This window comes from Delphinapterus leucas, chromosome 12 (genome assembly GCF_059928025.1).
Source record: "Delphinapterus leucas isolate spDelLeu-1000000601 "Yukka" chromosome 12, BTC_Dleu_Yukka2, whole genome shotgun sequence".
Lineage (NCBI taxonomy): Eukaryota > Metazoa > Chordata > Mammalia > Artiodactyla > Monodontidae > Delphinapterus > Delphinapterus leucas.
In genome coordinates, this window is record NC_143140.1 from 39,417,640 (window position 1) to 39,439,562 (window position 21,923).

The 21,923-nt window shown below is 39.3% G+C and overlaps 1 protein-coding gene across 2 annotated transcripts in view; it reads right to left on the bottom strand.

The window, feature by feature from the left end:
- Nucleotides 1-5,366: 5,366 nt before the first annotated feature.
- The window catches only part of ASCC3 (activating signal cointegrator 1 complex subunit 3), a 337,466-nt gene continuing 320,909 nt past the window's right edge, over nucleotides 5,367-21,923 (bottom strand). For both annotated transcript variants that reach the window (XM_089921889.1, XM_022553310.3), the window contains 5 exons: nucleotides 15,649-15,800; nucleotides 13,359-13,506; nucleotides 8,456-8,665; nucleotides 6,035-6,210; nucleotides 5,367-5,937 (listed from right to left, as the gene is read on the bottom strand). In XM_089921889.1, coding sequence (XP_089778015.1) covers nucleotides 5,793-5,937; nucleotides 6,035-6,210; nucleotides 8,456-8,665; nucleotides 13,359-13,506; nucleotides 15,649-15,800 — 831 coding nt within the window. In that variant the 3' untranslated portion in view covers nucleotides 5,367-5,792. The remainder of the gene's footprint in view (nucleotides 5,938-6,034; nucleotides 6,211-8,455; nucleotides 8,666-13,358; nucleotides 13,507-15,648; nucleotides 15,801-21,923) is intronic.

Sequence of the window (21,923 nt, forward strand, 5' to 3'; positions counted from 1 at the left end):
CCATTCTCCTCTGAAATGTTGGCACCTTCAAGGCTATTTGGGAAAATGGGCCATTGGCTGTGGGGAGCTCCTGAACTGGCGAGAGCAATCCACACCCTGCAAGGTGAAGTATTTTGATATCAAGAGCCAGCTGTGCTTGGATGAAAGTTCAGAAATAAAATTCATCTTAGATCAGCCCTGTGATCTTCAAATCATTAAAAACTGCTTCCAATATAACTGGAATCAAAGGGTACAATCATTCAAGTTGATTATACTTGCTTTCAGTGGACGAGCATGGCATCTATGGGATTTATTTAACAAGTGCAAATAAAATCAAGAACAGACAAATAATAAACTTAATAAGTAAGGAAACATGGGTTTGGGGATTCAAAGAACTTTTAATTAGAAGGAGGTGCTCTAATTCTTCTTAACCAAACGTGGATTGATTTACAGTCTATTATGTTCTCTAGGAAGTCTCCATAAGGAACTGCTTAATATTAGAGACACAGTATTACCCGTGAAAATTCAATCAAGTGCATTTAAAAAATATCCTCTGAATTGCAGGCCAGTTGAAGAGTAACAATAAAAATTTAAGCATCTATTCAGATGTGGCTGTCAGGGCCCAAAGCTTGGCCTCGGGTGGGACTAGACTCAACATCTGACCAGCACCCCAAGACCTTTCTCAAATTGGCACGCAAAAGACTTGGGGAAGCAGCTCATGCAGCTCAATATCAAGAAAACAAAAAGCCCAATGCAAAAATGGGCAGAAGACCTAAACAGACATTTCTCCAAAGAAGACATACAGATGGCCAACAAACACATGAAAGGATGCTCAACATCACTAATCATTAGAGAAACGCAAATCAAAACCACAAGGAGGTATCATCTCACACCGGTAAGAATGGCCATCATCAAAAAATCTACAAACAAGAAATGCTGGAGAGGGTGTGGAGAAAAGGGAAGCCTCGTGCACTGTTGGTGGGAATGTAAATTGATACAGCCACTGTGGAGAACAGTATGGAGGTTCCTTCAAAAACTAAAAATAGAACTACCAGATGACCCAGCAATCCCAATACTGGGCATATACCCTGAGAAAACCATAATTCAAAAAGAGTGATGTACCAAAATGTTCATTGCAGCTCTATTTACAATAGCCAGGACATGGAAGCAACCTAAGTGTCCATCAACAGATGAATGGATAAAGAAGACGTGGCACATATATACAAAGGAATATTACTCAGCCATAAAAAGGAAGGAAACTGAGTTATTTGTAGTGAGGTGGATGGACCTAGAGACTGTCATACAGAGTGAACTAAGTCAGAAAGAGAAAAATAAATACCATATGCTAACACATATATGGAATCTAAAAAAAAAAAATGGTCAGAACAACCTAGGGTCAAGACGGGAATAAAGATGCAGACCTACTAGAGAAGGGACTTGAGGATACGGGGAGGGGGAATGGTAAGCTGGGATAAAGGGAGAGAGTGGCATGGACATATATACACTACCAAATGTAAAATAGCTAGCTAGTTGGAAGCAGCCCCATAGCACAGGGCGATCAGCTCGGTGCTTTGTGACCACCTAGAGGTGTGGGATAGGGAGGGTGGGAGGGAGATGCAAGAGGGAAAAGATATGGGGATATATGTGTATGTATAACTGATTCACTTTGTTATAAAGCAGAAACTGACACACCATTGTAAAGCAATTATACTCTAATAAAGATGTTAAAAAAAAAGGGGGAAGAGGTTCAGGAAGAGGGAGGTGAGTGGGGGAGACATTCTGCAATGTATAAAGATAATAAGTGTTGATGCTTTCCTTTTTACCAAAATATATATATTCCACCAAAAAAAAAAAAAAAAAAAAGAAACTTGGGAAGAAGGTGCAAAGAAGAATCTTTGAAATCTCATTTAAAGTCCTCAAATTTGAAGAACTTTATTTTTCAGAAATAGGATAGAATGCTCCACAAGAAAAAGTGAAAGAACTGAGCTTGAAACTGTGGAAATAACTCTTTCCAGAAGTCTCTGTCGCCATCCTCCATTACCAAAACAACAGGCTTTCAGGACAACCTGGAATCAGCTACCATTCTGAGCATTTTTGAGGATCTTAAAATACTATAATTAGAACTCATTAAATTCAAATATTTTATCTTCTTGTGTCTCTTAGATTTAGAAATTAGATTTCTGAAAGCAGAGAAAGAAAGCTAATCTAGAGGCTCAATATATATCTTTGAAGCCAAGTTCTATTTTGGTAATACTCAGTTGAAAGATTTAAAACTTAATTCAGGTTTTTCTTTGTAAGAAGCTAGTTCATGAAATAATGTTTGCCTACTCATTTGGAATTATTTCTGAAAGAGAGAAGTTATCAGTTCATATTCTTTAAATGTATGGAGTTCCTGTTTGGGGATCCTTTCACTGTGAATAGTTAGCAGCAGTGATGGAGGAAAGAAAGGGGTCTGGTGAGAGAAGGGAGAGCTAAAACTTCAGGCTAAAAAGGTTTTATGATAATTTGAAGTTTTAAAATACCTGTAATACCCAAGATCCACTGCTATATAAAAATATTCCATAGTCATCGTCATCATAAAGCTACCAATTAGCTTAAGTATACCTCTCCTCTGTTGACAGGTGACATGAGGACCAGGGAAGTACTTGCTCTTGGTGAGTCTGAGAGTAGATGTCACCTCCAGAAGAGGAGGTGTCAACTGAAGTAGGTGTGTGGTATTTTAGAATCCATGGGTGTCTCTGTGTTCAGTCAGTCATTCCGCAAGGATTTATCAAGCAGCTACCATGTGCCAGGCTATGTTGTAGATCTTGGTTATGTAGCCCTGAACACAAGTGATAAAAAACCCTTCCTGAAGCTTAATCAGGAAGCTTAGTTAGGAGAAACTAATAATAAACAAGTATATATATATATTTTTTCTGGCTGCGCTTTGTGGCTTACGGGATCTCAGTTCCCTGACCAGGGATCGAACCTGGGCCATGGCAGTGAAAATGCCGAGTCCTAACTATTGGACTGCTAGGAAATTCCCATAAATGAATATTTTTATAGTGGTGATAAGAACAATGGAGAAAATACAGGAAAGGGGGGTGGGGGTATAGGTGAGCTTGGGTGGGTTGACATTTAAATTAAGATGGCTAGACCTGTAGGCGTCTGGAGAAAAAGCCAGGCTGATGGAGCAGCACAAGCCGAGGACCATGGGATGTTCACCAAGCAGCACGGTGACCACTGTGGCCGGGGGGGAGACAGGAGTCAAGGATGACTCCAAGGTCTTTCCTCTGAGCAACTGGAGGAAACTGTGAAGTGTGTGTTTGGGAAGTATGTGTAGTTTTCTAAGGCTACTGGATTACTTCACTAGAAGGGAACGTCAAAATCCAAGGGAGAGACTCAGTCTTGTTGGTATTTAGTACCTGTTCCCCACCACAGGCATGGTTGCATACCCTCCCATCTCCACTGGTTCTCTGTTCTAATCTCAGAATTCCTTCTCATCTTCTCTGGTGCCTTCCCAAGGAATTCCACTGCATTCGCTTAAGATTTGCAGTTCTTACCCTGTAATTCAAGGTAAGAATTTACATACTTTTCCATCCTTCTTGTCTGTTTGTTCAGTCCCTTTCATGTCTCTGAAAATGCAGACCAGCTGGACACCCTAGGTTATCTCAGAACCTTTGTTAATGCTGTTCTACCCGAAAGGCTCTTCTTTCATCTCTGATCATCTTCATAACCATCTTCAAAACTCAGCCTAAATGTCCCTTCATGATTTTTCCAAATATTTCATTGCTGCAATGACTTCCTTTTATTATAGTTATCTACATCTTCTTTTCGTCACCAGGCCACCTTGTCTAAGAGGAAGGACATGTTTCTGATTCATGTGGGTATCAGAGTACTCCACATCATACCTAGAATGAATATCTGACTGGCACTTCCATTATTTGGAGTCGATAAAGTCCAGGGGACTATGAAATGGAATATGGAATTAAAAATGAAATATGGAATTGATCTGTGTTGGCACATGCCCTATATTACAGTGCACGCTTAACACTAAAATTTCGGTCAGGTAATGAGTGAGGATAACATCGTAGACAAACAGCATTGGTTACTCATCGGGATAAGATGAACTTTTCCATCCAAGCACACCTTGCCTTACGAGTGTCTTCTGCAGCTTATTGTGAACTAATCACTTTCAATTTTAAAATTAATTTTAATTAGTCATGCTTTTTCTCTCAACGGATATAATAGAAATTCTTTCTTATTGCTCCTATGTCCTCTGCTGCATGTCCAGTGAAGTAGATCTCTCCCACCTCCCCAAAGTTGCCTGCTTTCTTTAAAAAAAAAGAACGATGCTGATAAACATGAAGACCATGAGTTGTTTCTCTTCAGGTTCCTGTATGGACTGGTAATTGTCTGTCTATATATCATCTTCATTTTCTTTTAATTTCACTCAAACAGTGCTTAGGTATGAATTGCAACTAGGAAATAAACTGCCAAAGGACAGGCAGAAAGACCTCTTTATATGAAGTAAACTTCTGAGACTGTAGCCCTTTGGACACCTCATGCCCACTGCACTCGGTGCGTTCACATTAGTTATTTAAATTTTGGGAAGTGAACGCCTGGTTCTCCCCATCCTACTTTTATTCCTCCTTCTCCCACATTTTTCTTTGGTATGGAAAAGGAGGTACACACAAGCAATATGTTCCAGTTTTAGAAAAAGTTTTAAATTCCAGTACTTGCAGTGGTTACATTGGAAAGTATTTTGAAATAATTGATCACAGGATCAGGAATAACTGAAATTTCTTTGCAAAGAACAGAATTTCATTTCACTAGAAAATGTATGTTATATGGATATGGAATCCAACAACGTTTTATTTGGAAAAAAAAGTATTTTTCAAGATGGAAATTGTTTGGACATAGGGAAATTTCCTGTATCACAGGTGAAAACCCACCTGTAGGGGCTGAAAATTTTCTAGGTTTGCCTCAGGCCTGCCCTGAAGAGCACAGAGACAAAGACTTGTACTACGTGGCCTGTATGAATTAGACTATACTTCTCTCCTTGTGTAAGTAAGTATTAAGAGAATGGAAGTGAAGTCTGGACAGAGAAGGAAAAGAAAAAAAGAACAGAAAAGTAAGAGGGGCTATAATGGAAAGGAGGCAGAGGGAATAAGTGAGTCAGGCTGTGTTGAAGTGGCACTCTAAATATTTTATTTCTACCAGTTACAGTATCTACATTTTCTAAGATCAGTATATTCTGTTTTCTTTTAAATCATCATTGGGCTCTGTAATGTAATTTTACATCATATATTATTAACATTTGTGACAATAAGAAATTCTTGAAATTACTTCCATATGTGATCAAAGTATAAATTTTGTGAACAAAACACAGTGTGTCACTGTACAGATTTATCTTATATATTTTATGCTGCAGGGTTAGAAATCTGTTATAACAAATCTTAACACTGTCACACCCCTGTGCAGTTAGTTTTCCTTAAAAAAAGAGAAGCCGATGTTCTTGTAAACAGTACACTGTGAAAAGTAAGATTTGATAATTCCTAGGTATCATCTCAATATACACAAATTGAAAGATTCTCCTACGGGCGTAGTCATTTTACACATCAAGAGACCCATGAAGACAACGTTATAAAAGGCAACATTTGTTAAAAGGCTGCATTGCTCGAGTCAGAGCTGCGGCCACCGCCAATTTCCGCAGTGCCTTGAGGTTGGAAGTTGATTCCTCCAAGGCAAACGTCAAGTAATTCGACTTTGTCCAGATGACTGAACAGTCAGGCTTCTCAACCACTTCTTTCAAATGGATTGTTCGGGTCGGGTTACTTCACTTTGAGGTCAGTCAGGGCATCGGAGATCTCGTCGGCCTGTGCGGAAACACTGGCCGGCGTGACATGGAGGTGGATGTCGTACTGCTGGTCCAGGCCAAGGTAGCAGTCGCTCATGAAATACAGTGTGTAGATATACCTAGAGTATAAAAAAGGAACGAAAAGGTAAAACCACCGTTCTCATCACCGTTGCGGTTAATTCTTTGGGAACTCTGGTGGGGTAAGACTCTGCTTACCTTCCAGGTACTTCAGGAGTATAAAAAGAGATGGAGGCAACATGATGATTTCGGACATATCCCACTCTTTTCAAAGCGATAAGTTCTCTCTTATCCACTTCTCCTAATATCAAAAACCATCCTTCATCTTTTGATTTGGGGAATCGAGGGGTGACTGCATGGCTGTCTTGCTTTCCCTGTAAACCAGAAAAAAAAAGGAAAGATAAAGCGTTACTAATGGCTAGATTTTCTATACCACTTGGCTGAGCTTAAAAGGCCACGCTGTCTTTCTTGGAGGCCATAAATCTAAGTATCTGGGATGTGTTTAATTTTCAGGTTTGGTGTGTTTGATATGCTATCATCTACATTTTTTCAAGATTCTCGAAGCACACTCTAGCCACACTACTTTGTGGCTCCATGAGAACAGAAAGCCCTCGAATCTTTCTCACACCATTCTTATAAATGAAATTAATTCCCCACTTGCAGATGAACAAACTGAGATACAAACATATCAACCAAGTCTTCCAAAATCTTATTTGCAAGAAATTGATACTGGGGGGAAAAAAGTCAATCCAGGCTAGACTCTGGATCTTAAGATAATACGCACTCTGTCACATAAACATCTTCCCCCATCACCCAAGAATAAAGCTCACATGAAAAAGCACATATTCTAATATGATGATATTAAAAAGTCCTTTCTCTGAGGAATGGGAAATTGTAAGCCAAACAATTTATAAAATATATTAATCATCACCATCATCCAAGATTAACTATCACCATAATGACAACACTTGACGTCTTTATTTTAGATTGATTTTTTACAAAATCCAAGATTATTCTAGAGATTCCTTAAGACAACGATTTATGGTGTAAAATGTACTAATAATGACATGCTCTTAATCAGACTTCACTCAATATTCTAGAGAGAGTTGTTTCATTTAAGGCATTTTAAAAAGAGAGGTCAGAGAGCAATGTATTTTTACAGCACTTAGAAACAAAATTTTAGAGTTTCTCTAGCACAGTTAAATCTAATGTTTAAGTACTAATACTATAGTAAAAAAAACCCCTTATACTAAAATATTGTCAGAAATGTTTGCAAAGCTCTCAAAATAAAGTTCTCTCTAATTAGCGCTCTCAACGTACCTTAGATACACCCCAGTACACTGTTTATCCAGGCACTATGATAAGCTGCTTGAGCATCTCTTTGTTGAGACTGTGAGCCCCCTGAGGCTGGGGTACATTGTTTAGCTATTTGTGACAGGCCTCGCTTCTGTCAGCGTGTCTGCACATGGTAGGTGCAAAGAGAACAGGGACTTGAATCGGAGAACTCTGTGCTCCCAGCCTGCTCTCATATTTTCTGACTCTAGGACCTTGGCAAATTCCTATACTCCCCAAGTTCCATTATTCTGTAAAATGGGGAATTTTACACCTCACACGGCAGCTATAAAAAAAAAATCTTAGTTTTTTTTCCTCATGATTTTATCGGTATGATTACTACTGCCTTTTCTTTTGTAAGTTGGGATATACTGTCATCTAAAAATGCTCATATTAAAGCCTCTGAAATGCCAGAGGCCAATCAGTTCATACTTACACTGACTGATTTTTAGAATTAGAAATCAAATGAGATGGGACTTAAAGGCACAGTATTGAAAAGACATTGTACCAACAGAAAGCTACTGACCATTTCGTGTGTGAAAACAGAGGGGACAGTATTAATGAACTACAACCTCACTCCTGAGGGCTAGTTCTAGATATGGGAAAGCCCCTGACTCCACTGAGCTAACGAAAAGGCAAATTCTTATTTCGATTATTTTGGGCTAAAAACCAATCTGCCCACATGCTGTGTACTAATATTCTTAGAGGGCCCAATAATTATTTTTGGTGTCACAGAAATAGAGCACAGAAAATTACGGTGCACAGAAAAGAGCACAGTAATTTAAAATAAAAATACTGTAAATTTTTGGCCTGTACGAACATTGACAAAGCTCCCTCACATGCATTCTAATGAAGGAAGCAGACAGATGTGGCAAGTGAGCCACGGAAAAGTCTAGCTAGCGTCTTCTTCATTTGGGGTGCTGGGTAGAAGTCTAGATTTTGAGATCCCTTCAGAGTCCTGAGTTTCTGGTGCAGGCGGCCTGGTGTAGGGCCAAAGAATCTGCACTCTTAAAGGTACTCCAGAAAATTCTGCTGAGCCTGTAGACCATACTTTGAGACCAGGACTCTAGGCATTATATTATTATGTCACATGGGTATTCTGGGGTTGAAAAATGGCACATGAGGAGAACTGACTAACTGCAGAAGACTGACTCTTGCTGCTTAAGGCCAGTTGAGGAAGCAGGATTGGTGAAGGGCACGGACGCATTAGTAATATAAAAGACATGTGTGCTGGTGCGTGCTGGGATCTGGTGTGAAGCATTTGAGAATGGAAACCAAACACTATACCTTGTGGAACCCAAGGCTGACTCTCTGCAAGCTGACTTGAAGCACATACTCTTGATCAGCATGCAATCTGACCCATCTGTTGTCGTTGCGTTTGTCAGAGGTCACGGTTGTGATAGAGAGCTCATCGTGTCCTTCCGCTGAGTCATCCCACCAGCCTTTAACACTTAAGCCAACATCTATCACGGGCAAATGAGATAAGAAACTCCATGCCTGAATAAAAAAAGAAAAGATAAGGAGTGGTTAATGCAAAATGTAGTGAGCAACTGAGAAATAGTGAGCTTTTTAAAAAATCAACCTCTTTGTATTGAGATTAATTCTGGATTCAATGCAGTTGTAAGAAATAAAGCAGAGAGATCCTGTGCACCATTTCCCCAGTTTCCCCCAAGGGTAGCATTTTTCAAAACTAAAGTACAATATTAATACCAGTGATACAAGCCACAGCTCTTGTTCAGACTTCCTAGTTTTTCTTGTACTCATTTATTTGTGTGTAAAAATAGTGTGCTTTTAATCTTTGTGAAGTCCCTTTAAAAACACCTAAAGAAGTATTAATCATTACCTAAACTTGTGACCCCTTTCTTGTAAATCCCTTCTGGACATTGAGTGACTACTGACTACACTAAAAAATAAGTTTTAAAATAACTGTTGTTGAATCAATCATTAGAGAAATGCAAATCAAAACTACAATGAGATATCATCTCACACCAGTCAGAATGGCCATCATCAAAAAATCTAGAAACAATAAATGCTGGAGAGGGTGTGAAGAAAAGGGAACACTCTTGCACTGTTGGTGGGAATGTAAATTGATACAGCCACTGTGGAGAACAGTATGGAGGTTCCTTAAAGAACTACAAATAGAACTACCATATGACCCAGCAATCCCAATACTGGGCATATACCCTGAGAAAACCATAATTCAAAAAGAGTGATGTACCAAAATGTTCATTGCAGCTCTATTTACAATAGCTCGGAGATGGAAACAACCTGAGTGTCCATCATCGGATGAATGGATAAAGAAGATGTGGCACATATATACAATGGAATATTACTCAGCCATAAAAAGAAACGAAATTGAGCTATTTGTAATGAGGTGGATAGACCTAGAGTCTGTCATACAGAGTGGAGTAAGTCAGAAAGAGAGAGACAAATACCATATGCTAACACATATATATGGAATTTAAGAAAAAAAAATGTCATGAAGAACCTAGGGGTGAAACAGGAATAAAGACACAGACTTACTAGAGAATAGACTTGAGGATATGGGGAAGGGGAAGGGTAAACTGTGACAAAGCGAGAGAGAGGCATGGACATATATACACTACCAAACGTAAGGTAGATAGCTAGTGGGAAGCAGCTGCATAGCACAGGGAGATCAGCTCGGTGCTTTGTGACCGCCTGGAGGGGTGGGAGGGAGGGAGACGCAAGCGGGAAGAGATATGGGAACATATGTATATATATAAGTGATTCATTTTGTTGTGAAGCTGAAACTAACATACCATTGTAAAGCAATTATACTCCAATAAAGATGTTAAAATGAAAAAAAAATAACTGTTGTTGAACTGGTTAGTTTTAGAGAAGCATTTAGTATAGCATTTATGTGACTTCTAAGGCAGAGAGCATTACTTGGGGATATAAAAGCAACTTGAAAAATGTTGTGATGCAATTGTTGATGTCAGTCAGTGTCATTCATTGATCATTTATTGTACAAAATGGGTTTTTCTTTTGCTCATAGTGCAAATTATTCTGAAAGGAAAACATTTCTATATGTTTGTATATATATCATAAGGAACCCTCTAAGTCTAGGGTTCTTTCTAGAAAGAAATATTTTTTTTGGCATTATCATATTGAGAATACCAATTTAAATGACACATATTAAAGGAGTAGAAAATATTTTACCAATTTTATTCCTGCTCTTTTAATTGAAAATATTTGTGAGAAATCAAAATGCAGATGGTAAGTGCTTATCAGTTTTGTTTTTTTTTTTTTGCGGTACGCGTGTGGCCTCTCCCGCTGCGGAGCACAGGCTCCGGATGCGCAGGCTCAGCGGCCATGGCTCACGAGCCCAGCCGCTCCACGGCATGTGGGATCTTCCCAGACCGGGCCACGAACCCGTGTCCCCTGCATCGGCAGGCGGAATCTCAACCACTGCTCCACCAGGGAAGCCCAGTTTTTTTTTTTTTTAATTTATTTTCTTATTTTTTTGGGTGCGTCGGGTCTTAGTTGTGGCACATAGGATCTTCGCTGACGCATGCGGCTTCTCTCTAGTTGTGGCTTGTGGGTTTTCTCTCTCTCTCTTGTTGAGGCACGTGAGCTCAGTAGCTGTGGTGTGTGGGCTTAGTCGCCCTGGGGCAGGTGGGATCCTAGTTCCCCAACCAGGGATCCCCTCCATTGGAAGGTGGATTCTTTACCACTGGACCACCGGGGAAGACGCTATCATTGTTGAATGAATGAATAAATGAATGAATTCCTAAGTCTATAGAAAAGAGGTACAAAAATAAACCTAATGTCCTCAGATAATTAATTGTCATCTTTTTCTAACATTTATAAATATGTGGCAAATATCACTATCAGTCAAGAAAACTTCTCTCTATATTGGCTGTTTTATCTGTTGTTACCTTCTAAGTTAGTTTTTAAAAGCACATGAATAATTTTGATTTTCCTTGTATTTCTTTAATATATACTACAGGTTTCCTGATAGGCTTTGATTTCCTGTTTGCTAAGACTTTATTGCTGTTGAGTATACCACCTAATTGAAATGAAGAAGCCCTGATGAATCAAACTATCCCTTAGGAATTCAAAAAATGTAAATCCAATGCAAATTTTCAATTCAACTCCAATCCTATAACTTGTGAATCTGAAATTACGTTTGGAATAGATCTTGAAATAGTCAAGCCACAGAATGGTCTACCCTGTGCTTCAAGGTACAAATGATGGCTTATCCCCTGCTAGAACCAACAGTCACCGAGTCTAGAAGCTGTACCACTGGATGTTCTCTTAAGACTGGCCAGAGTGAAGACACAAATACACCATTTCTGTAAAGCATTTAACTTCGTGAGACAATACAGGTAACATTTACCACATGAAGCAAGACTTCATATGTTTCTTCACTTGTACCTTTAAATGAGTTACCAATATAATATTTTAAGTATTAGCAACTCGCTGGAATTTTATTTCACAAAGCTCCCCAAAGTCAGATCTGACTTTTATATATTTGTAATCTTTTGCAGCACTTGGTATTATTATTTTCAATCTTCAATGTATATACATGTATTGTTGTATGTGTATATATTTGTACATATATACATATACACACACAAACATACACACACACTCACATATGCGTGTATAAAACATGAGCTGTTTTTAAAGAAATTGCTAAGACATTTCAACACCAGCCAAACATATTTATCTGAGGATTAATCTTCATCTATTGAATCAGGCAAGAGCACTGCCATGCATACAATTATTTAATTAGCAGCCAAATCCTCTGCCAGTCAGCAGCCGTTGCAGGCATACTGATGGGGTAGAAGATGCAAATCTCACAGTAGTACTGCTTTTTCTCATTACTACTGCAATTAGCACTTAAATTGATGCTTTAAACATACTAATTTCTGGAATAATTCAGGATTTGTATGTTACCTGGGATCGCCTCACTGCAGAGCCGACACCAGATTGCTCTGCAAATTGAAGCACTTTTGAGCCAAATAACCATCATCATATCAGGCTGAGCCAATTTGCATTTGGTTTTAAAGATAACAGAATGGCAATTTATGCAAATAAATTAAGTAAGTTTACTTCTGAGTTCTCCCTGAACTAATTACAACAATGTTCTAATTTTTTATCACATCTAAAACTTGGCTTGAAATCACTGTACGTTATGTTAGAAATCTGTTGTTGCTAATAGAGGCCTTGTTTTCATTTTAAATATATTGTTTTTATTCATAATTTTGATGATAATTTAGTTAGAAAGGTAGGCACTTATTATGAATATTTAAGTAGCTTTTGGTGCCAATTTTGGGTTCAACAGAAATTGAACAATCAGACTTTGATGCCTGTAATACTTTTTCCAAGTCCTGCTCGAAAATAAGTTCCACTGGAAAAAATAAAAAATGACATGGTTTAGAAGTTTCTTTATTTTAGTATCTGCATTTGCAAGTCAATATGTTAATTATGTTATAAATCCTGAACATTAACTTTGACATGTTTAGGGTGAAATTGCTTAAGACTTAAAAGTCTATATATGCCAAATATTTCTGGCATCGTTCGTTCATGTTTTTGACCTTTCCAAAGATAGTTTGGAGCAATGACCTATGTTGTCTTTCACAACGTAGATTCAGATTTATATCTAAACTACAGGGTATACAAATAAGGAGTTTCTTTGAAGGACTACTTTAGAATCTAGAAACAATAAAGTGATTAAAATGGGGCGGGGGCATAAAAGAGTAATTGAGGGAACTGCACGAAAATATACCCAAGCATAAAAACAAAACAAAACCCACTCTGAAGAAGGGATTAGAAGGGCTCTTGAGCAATGCAGCCTAGTGATGGGCGAGTCATAGTAGGCCTTTCTCAGCCGGCTTAACAGCATTATACTGAAACAACCTTCTAATAACGCAGACGCTACTTCTAATTATTGTTACTGTCATTATTTAATACCATCTGTTGAGCTCTTATTATGTACCAGGAACTACATAGAGCAGTTTACATAATAACATCCTGCTTGATCTTACCCAAAACTTCATGAGACGGGTATGATGTTTTCACGTTCATAATCAGGGTTAGTAAATGGCGGGTGGAACTTAAACTCAGGAGAGTCTGACTCTGAAAGCAGCACTCTAAGTTAGAAAACTCTTGGTACAACTTCCCAGAGTGAGGGAGCATCGAAACATGGAAGTGATGGCCTTACCTGCTTCATTTTTGGGGCCGGTAGCTCTTTTTCTATCATGGAGCAGAATCCATGGTCCTTCCCTCCACAGGCGTGGATCAGTTCAGGGAGGCACTCGATGGAGCCAGGGTGCCCGGCACGTGGACCCTTTATACCCGGGCTCCATTTCCTGAGAAAGAATAACACCAACCAAATGATTCTTTCATAGCACAAATGAGATTTTCTGACAATGATGATTTATATGATTAGAACAGTTTAGAAATTAAAGTTACTACATAACTTTTTAATTTTTTTAACATCTTTATTGGAGTATAATTGCTTTACAATGGTGTGTTAGTTTCTGCTGTATAACAAAGTGAATCAGCTGTATGTATACCTACATCCCCATATCCCCTCCCTCTTGCGTCTCCCTCCCACCCTCCCTATCCCACCCCTCTAGGTGGTCACAAAGCACGGAGCTGATCTCCCTGTGCTATGCGGCTGCTTCCCTCTAGCTATCTCTTTTACATTTGGTAGTGTATATATGTCCATGCCAAGGCCACTGTTGTTAAGCTTCAGTGAGACAGCATTCTCATCAATCCAAGGCAGTTTGGCTATCACGACATAAAACGTGTAAATCATATGTGAGCTCAGTAGATAATTAGGGTTGACAGACAGTTGGTGATTTCTATAGGAAGGCACTAAAGTGTGATAATGCTTCCATGTGGATAAAGTACGGAACTGGCAGAGCCCTGACATGTTTTTTTTGGCGGTACGCAGGCCTCTCACTGTTGTGGCCTCTCCCGTTGTGGAGCACAGGCTCCGGACGCGCAGGCTCAGCGGCCATGGCTCACGGGCCTAGCCGCTCCGCGGCATGTGGGATCTTCCCGGACCCAGACACGAACCCGTGTCCCCTGCATCGGCAGGCGGACTCTCAACCACTGCATCACTAGGGAAGCCCCCTGACATTTTTTAAATGGATGCAGGCAAATGTCTCTAATATAAGTACTTGAACAAAGTTTTCATTATAAGTTGTTGAGATCATACAATTAAAAGTGCATTTTGGGAATGTTTGAGATCTATAGCATAAATAGTGCTGGATCACCAGGAATGGAATCTACCTAAATCTATTTCCTGTTTATATAGCAAGATGAACAATATCACTGAAATTAGACAAATACAGCACTTTTCTGGGTAACAGTAAAGAATTGGATCAAATCTCCTAGGCCCCAACCGGCTTCCCTAACAGACCCATGTGCTGTCGGGTTAGTACCCTCATGTGTCTCCTTTTCTGCTGAAATCCAACTCCCGTAAGTTTTAGTACCATATCGGAAGGGTTCCTGAAACTGAGCTGCAGGCACATGAGGTATCTGCTCTTCCCCCCAGGCCACCTGCTGCTGGTGTGGCCCCCCGCCACCTCTGAATGTGCCTTTTAGTTACCAGGGACATCCTGTGGTGGGGACTCAAGCACCATGGAAACACCTGCCCTGGAATCCAGTATACTTCAGTCAAATGGAGGGCCTTCCCTGAGGAGACCCCCCCATGTGTGCCTGAGGTTCTGGTTGGCGTATGTCTCCAGATGCCTCAAAGGGCTGCCACTCCTTGTCCAGCTGATGAGAGGGAGAGGGTGCATGATGGCAAGCACAGCCAGACAGTTTTGCTTGTTTACATGACTGTGAACCAATATTTTGGCTGCAGAGTATCTCTCAACTGGTGTGAAAGAAACATTTTCATTTGAACACTGCCAACCTTGCCTGTAATATGTACTGTTGTTTCCTTTGCTAAAATATATGTAGCCATGTACATAGGACCTAAGAATTGAAAAATTTTATCAGGAATATAAACTCTTCTTTTAAACGCGGGTTATATCTTGAGCTGCTAGTATATATAACTGCTCAGTTTTGGACATTTTGCAGATGTACAGTTTACTTTTGACAACAGATTTCTGATCCCTCAAATCTATTCTGCAATAAAAGAAACTGGTAATTTATTTTGCTCTAGGTCACAAAGCACTTTAATAACGTCTTTTAAAATGAAGGCTGATATTGTAAAGGAATAAACACAGTTAAAATGAAAATGTATTCGATGTTGCAAATGTAAAACAACTTAATAGAAGGTTAAAATGAACTGTGGTTCAGCTTGGGACCAATGGTCAAATTCCAAGTGGGAATGCTATGTCGCTAGGCCATGTCTCCCTCTGGGAAACATGGGCATTTTCACTGTAAAGAATCAGTATTCTAGGCACCACATGAAATTCAAGTGACCATACATGTAAAGGAAATAATTGTTTGAAATAATAAAATCCTATTACATCGAAAATGAAAATACTTACCTGAAAATGTGAAGATGGTGGTTTTCTATGTGTGGTATCGTAAGAAGAGAAGAGTCTTTCAACCACCGCCCCTGGATCACCATCTGCACCAGGTTGGTGATGTTCAGGACAGTCACCAGCCAGCCCTGGTGTGCAGCCACGTCCAGCATTGCCTGAACAGGGAGAACACATGTTATACCATGGCACCTGCCCCCTCAGTGGGGGGTCTGATGATGATAGCCTTAACAAAAAAACAAAAACAAAACACCCCAAGCATTATACCTCTAAATTACTACTAATTAAAATAGAAACCAAAAAGTAAACTACAGTTGGGTTGGAGGGAACACACTGAACCTCTCACAGCAGTTTTTGAACATTACTTTGTACAAAGCGCCAAATATTTAACTTTTTTAGGTCAGCAAAGATAAGCAGATAATATTGGCACCTAGTAATAAAACAAAGAGAAAAACTCAGTGTACCTCGAGGGCAAATACCTCTATAATCCACTGTATCAAGAGCACTAGTTGCTGCGTTTAAAGCATAAATCTCAGGTAGTCTTTTCCAAATTTAAAAGCAATAATGGCAAGGTGATAAGAAGTCTTCTTGCCAAAAATGAATTTTCCCCAGACAGCAGGCTAAAGGCAGAGCCCTGGTTTTCAATGAAAATTCTATACCACACACTAAAAGCGGGAAGGACCAGTGGTACACGTGGAAGGATGAGAAGCTATTCATATTAGTCTATACATTTAATCCAATGTTTTATGGACAAACAAACGGCTGCATTTGCTTAAGGCAAAACTAAACAGTGAAATCTTATTTAAACAATGGAGAAGTTTACACAGGCAAAGCTAGTTCAATTAAATTAGATTCTGGTGAATGCTGACTTAAAGACACATAAGTTAATATCATGATCTGAGGCAGCTACGTTATACAGTTTTAGGAGTGTACCCTCTTGTTTTGGGAAATGAAGAGATGAGGGTAAAAGAAATCAGATGTACCTCATAAATGCCTAAAATGATACTTTACCGTTTCACTGATGGTAAAATATTTATAAAATGTTGTACAAAATCTATTAGTACATTTTTAGAAATGGTTCTTAAAGGTCTATTATGTTAGTAAAATTGATTTGCCATACTACTTAGTACTACTGAATCAGACATATTTTCCTTCTAAGTTTTGAATTTCCTACTTAGAGTTCTCTAATTTACGAAAAGTAAAATAGTTTAAAAACCATCTGGCTAAACCAATCTGTGGTCTTTTTACACACATTACAGGGAAATGGATCCACGTCTCTGGATGCCATGGTTAGCGTGACAGAATGGTCAAATTGGTCTTTAGCACCCATGAGCCTACTAATTGTACATCATAAAGCCTAATGGCTTGTATAATAGGTATACTTATATGTATGTATATGTGTATGTGTGCATATGAAAGTGTTTACATGTACAAAGGTATATGTTTATAAATCTAGGGAAAGCCCACTTCTGTTCTTCCTATTTCTCTGCACAACTGATTTAAACACTTTGTCTTTGAAGTATATGAGACAAGCTGGTCACGAGCAACACTACTCAGACGAAAATAAAAGTATTAGCTCACAAGTCACAACTCGCGAACTCCGTAAGGGAAGAGAAATGAGTAATTATACCTCATGAGTAATGCAGTATCATGATGATGTCAGAAGTTGTAATGTGGAGTAACTATGGTGATTTTACTTGTGATTTTTACATTACAACTTGACTGGAAATAAATTCCAGACCACAAGCTCACATACTAGAAGAGCTGGATGGACCGACCGTATGTTTTTAACTTTGAAGTTTTCATGATGAAGTTGAAAGATTTCATAAAATTTATGAGAGTTCCCCACAATCTTTCTTTGTATGATCCAGATGTGGAACGTAAAAAATCATGCAAAGTGATTGCTTACATGAAGTAAATGAAAAGGCTGTATTATGAATTGAAAACTATTATTTATCTTGTTTTAATTTCAAGAAAAGGCAGGTAGGGAGACCAAGAATCCAGGATGAGACAAGGTTGTGACTACGCAAATGTGCTGAACAAAACGTTGCCACATGGCTGTGCCCAACCACTCCCTTGTGGGTCCTGTTTTCTCTGCCCCCTCCTGCCACTGCCATAGCACAGACCCTCATCAACTCTCACCTGCAATATTATAAATATCCCTTTATCCTCATTCTCATCTAATTTTTCTTCAATCCATATTTTATATTGTTACCACAGTACATTTTTACAGAGGCAAAACTGATCACGTCACTCCTCTGCCTAAATTTCTTCAATAGCTCCACGCCGTGTAGAGGACAAAAGTTAACGCTTCTCTGCAGGTTCTCCTTTTATAAATCCTGCTCCCTCTACCATGTCTACCTGGGAAATTCCTATTCATCCTTCAAGTTGAGCTCAAATGTTACTTCTTCCTGTGAAGGCTACTTGATGGACCGTAGGCACTTCTTTTCCTATGTATCTGCTAACCTTGACACATGCCACCACTATCCTATTGTGAGTCTTTGTTTACACATGTGCCCATTAAATACAGACTCCTTGATGGCCAGGTTCTGGAAGTAGTCTTTGGAACTGTAGCCCTAGCACAGAGCACTCAAGAAATATTCAATTTATTAAAGAATACTGGTAAACATCCAATTACAATAATTATAACAAACATTCGACCTAAGGTACTGCACATCTGCCAAAGGCAGCACAGCGCAGGAAAACATTACAAGCTTTGATGTCAGACATAGGTTTCAACCCTAATTTTGTCCCACTTACTATGCGTGAATTTTGGGAAATCACTTAACCCTATGACCGCTAGACTGCTCACTGATAGAAGGGTGTTATATGTCCATATAGGGGTGTGATTAGGGTAAAATGAGATGATGTATGATGTAAGATATCTACTATACTGCCTGGAACAGTATAGATCTGTTAGGCCTCAATATTAGACCTCAGTAAATAGGTACCTGTTTTAACGTTCCTCTATGATGAGATGAAAAGAACACCCTGAAACAACTCATTCTTTCTCAGAGGGACTTCCTTTGGACCTTTGGGGGTTGATTTCTGCACTGAGTGGTACAGGGATTCGAGGAGCAGGGCATGTAAGGTGGGGAGCAAATGCATGGAGTGGGCAGAGCTGTTCATCAGCAGAGGTGCGCAACTGCAAGAAAGTCAGGGGACACATAAGGCCAAAGACAGACCCTGCCGCCCAGGCCAAACTGGAGGGCATGGGCCTCGTTCTCAGTTTGAGTGGACAAGTCCGTGTCACCATGCAGGTAGGTACCTGAAGGGGCTAAGGCTAAGGGATGGTCCAGGTAAATGGGTCTGAGGGTCTGGCAGGTCACCCTGACATACGTCTGCATGACTGAGCCTAGGAAAAGGACTCCCTATGTCTCACTATCTTTTACAGCAGTCTTCCTGGTAGATGAGAACAGGTGGGACAGTATGGTACTGGCACAAAAACAGACACATAGATCAATGGAATAGGATAGAGAACCCAGAAATAAACCCACAAATTTATGGTCAATTTATCTACGACAAAGCGGGGAAGAATATACAATGGAGAAAAGACAGTCTCTTCAATAAGTGGTGCTGGGAAAACTGGACAGGTACATGTAAAGAATGAAATTTGAACATTCTCTAACACCATATACAAAAATAAACTCAAAATGTATTAAAGACCTAAATGTAAGACCGGATACCATAAAACTCCTAGGAAAAAAACACTGGCAGAACACTTTGACATAAATTGCAGCAGTATTTTTTTGGATCCACCTCCTAAAGGAAATAAAAGCAAAAATAAGCAAATGGGAGCTAATTAAACTTAAAAGCTTTTGCACAGCAAAGGAAACCACTGACAAAACGAAAAGACAAGCTACTGAATGGGAGGAGATATTTGGAAATGATGTGACCAATAAGGGGTTAATATCCAACATACAGAAACAGCTCATACAACTCATCATCAAAAAAAGAAACAACCGACTAAAAAATGGTCAGAAGAACTAAATGGATATTTTTCCAAAAAGGAAATGCAGAGGGCCAAGCGGCACATGAGAGGCTGCTCAACATCTCTAATCATCGGGGAAATGCAAATCAAAACCACAGTGAGGTATCACCTCACACCTGTCAAAATGGCTATCATCAAAAAGACCACAAATAGATGTTGGCGAGAATGTGGAGAAAAGGGAAACCTCGTGCACTGTTGGTGAGAATGTAAATCGGTGCAGCCCCTATGGAAAACAGTATGTAGGTTCCTCAAAAAACTGAAAATAGAACTAATATATGATCCTGCAATCCCACTCCTGGGTATATATCCAAAGAAAATGAAAACACTAATTCGGAAGATACATACACCCCAATGTTCATAGCAGCATTATTTACAACTGCCAAGATACAGAAGTGACCTAAGTGTCCATCGATAGATGAACAGATAAGGAAGATGTGGTGTATATATACACAATGGAATACTACTCAGCCATAAAAAAATGAAATTTTGCCATTTGCAGTGAGATGGATACACTTGGAAGCCATTATGCTAATGAAAATAAGTCAGAGAAAGACAAATACTGTATGATATCACTTATATGTGGAATCTAAAAAATATAACAATCTAGTGAATATAACCAAAAGGAAGCAGACTCACCCATATAGAGAACAAACTAGTGGTTACCAGTGAGCGGGCAATACAGGGGTGGAAGAGTGGGAGGTACAAACTACTGGGTGTGAGACAGGCTACCAGGATATATTGGACAACACGGGGAATACAGACAATATTTTGTAATAACTGTAAATGCAGTGTAACCTTTAAAAATTGTATTAAAAAAAAAGAACTAATAGGTATATGCTCCTCCTTAGAATGGGGCTGGCTTTGGTAACAGCTAGAGATCATGGCTCAGTTCCCCAAGACACCTCAAAGTTCCTTACAGAGATTTAATACTCAAACAACAAAAGGTTGCTTTAGTACACCGAGGAGAAAAAACTCTGCACATTCTTCCACCTTAGCATTAACGTTAGGCAAATGTTGAATCCCCCTTTACCTCTTACCCATCTTCTACTGGGCATGCTACCTATCAGACAAAGCTAGGATGATTCTAAGTTTATGCGAACAAATGGGTGGAGGCTGACTCCACGCACAAGACTTTCTCCTACTAAGTTAAAATCAACTTCAATTGATTGCTGACTCAGAATTCTTTGTCATCCAGCAGTGAGAGTGGAAATATGATTCCTAGCATTGCACTGATTTATGAAGTTAAACCACAAATAAAACCTTACCATAATTAACAAAAACTGTGGGGTTGTCATTTATTTATAGGAAAGCAGGCAATGAGTGTGGTTTTGAACGCATTTTAACCGAGGTGCCACTGTGAAGCCAGGTGAGAAGCCCAGGTATAAGTGAGCTCTGGAGAGAGAGTATGGGCTAGGGATGTGGACTCAGAAATCCTGGGCACAAAGCGGGCAGCCAGAATAGTTAAAATGAGCATCTTTGGGGCAGAGGTGAGGATAGCAGAGCGGCAGTTACCTGGAGATAAGATGAGGAAACGCAGAAAAGAACAAAGGGGTAAGAGCATGTAAGGGACTCTTAAGGGCACTACTGAAATACCTGCTTACGGTGGTCCTTTGTTAAGCATGTACTACTTGTCGGATACTCTGATAACCATCTTATTAAAGTTACTGAACAAAAACCCATTGTACAGATGAAGACATTGTGGCTCAGAGAGGGAAAGAAATATACCTAAAGCTGCATAGCTCTGGTTAATTGGTACAGCTGGGATTCAAATTCTGGGGAGCTTGACTCCGAAGTGCTTGCTTTTAACTAGTATAGGACGCTGCCTATAAAGTTCAGGATGAGAGGAAAGTGTGTGGAATTCCATCGGGTCCTAGATTAGAACAGAAGATTCCTTGATGAATGTGCTACAAGATAAAATGAGACTTTGAGAAGGTTTCCCAACAACACAATGTTTAAAGCAAACAATAAGTTTGGATGAAGTATAAACAGATGCATAATTCATGAACACTTGATACTGGTTTGAAGATGGTGTGGTATACTAGAAAGAGGCTTGGCCTCAGAGGTTAGAGGCTTGTGCCTTTAAATTAACCATAAGACCTGAGGCAAATGACTTAATGGTATTTTTCTCATCTAAAAAATTTTAAAAACCAAGGAGTTTGATTAGGCTTGTGTCTATCTTCTGTAAGCTTTAATCTTTCATCAATAAAATGCCAATATACTCACACTATAGTGTTGCTTGTTTTTATAAAGTTCACTTTCTATCTTTCCAGATGGACTGTAACACCCTTGG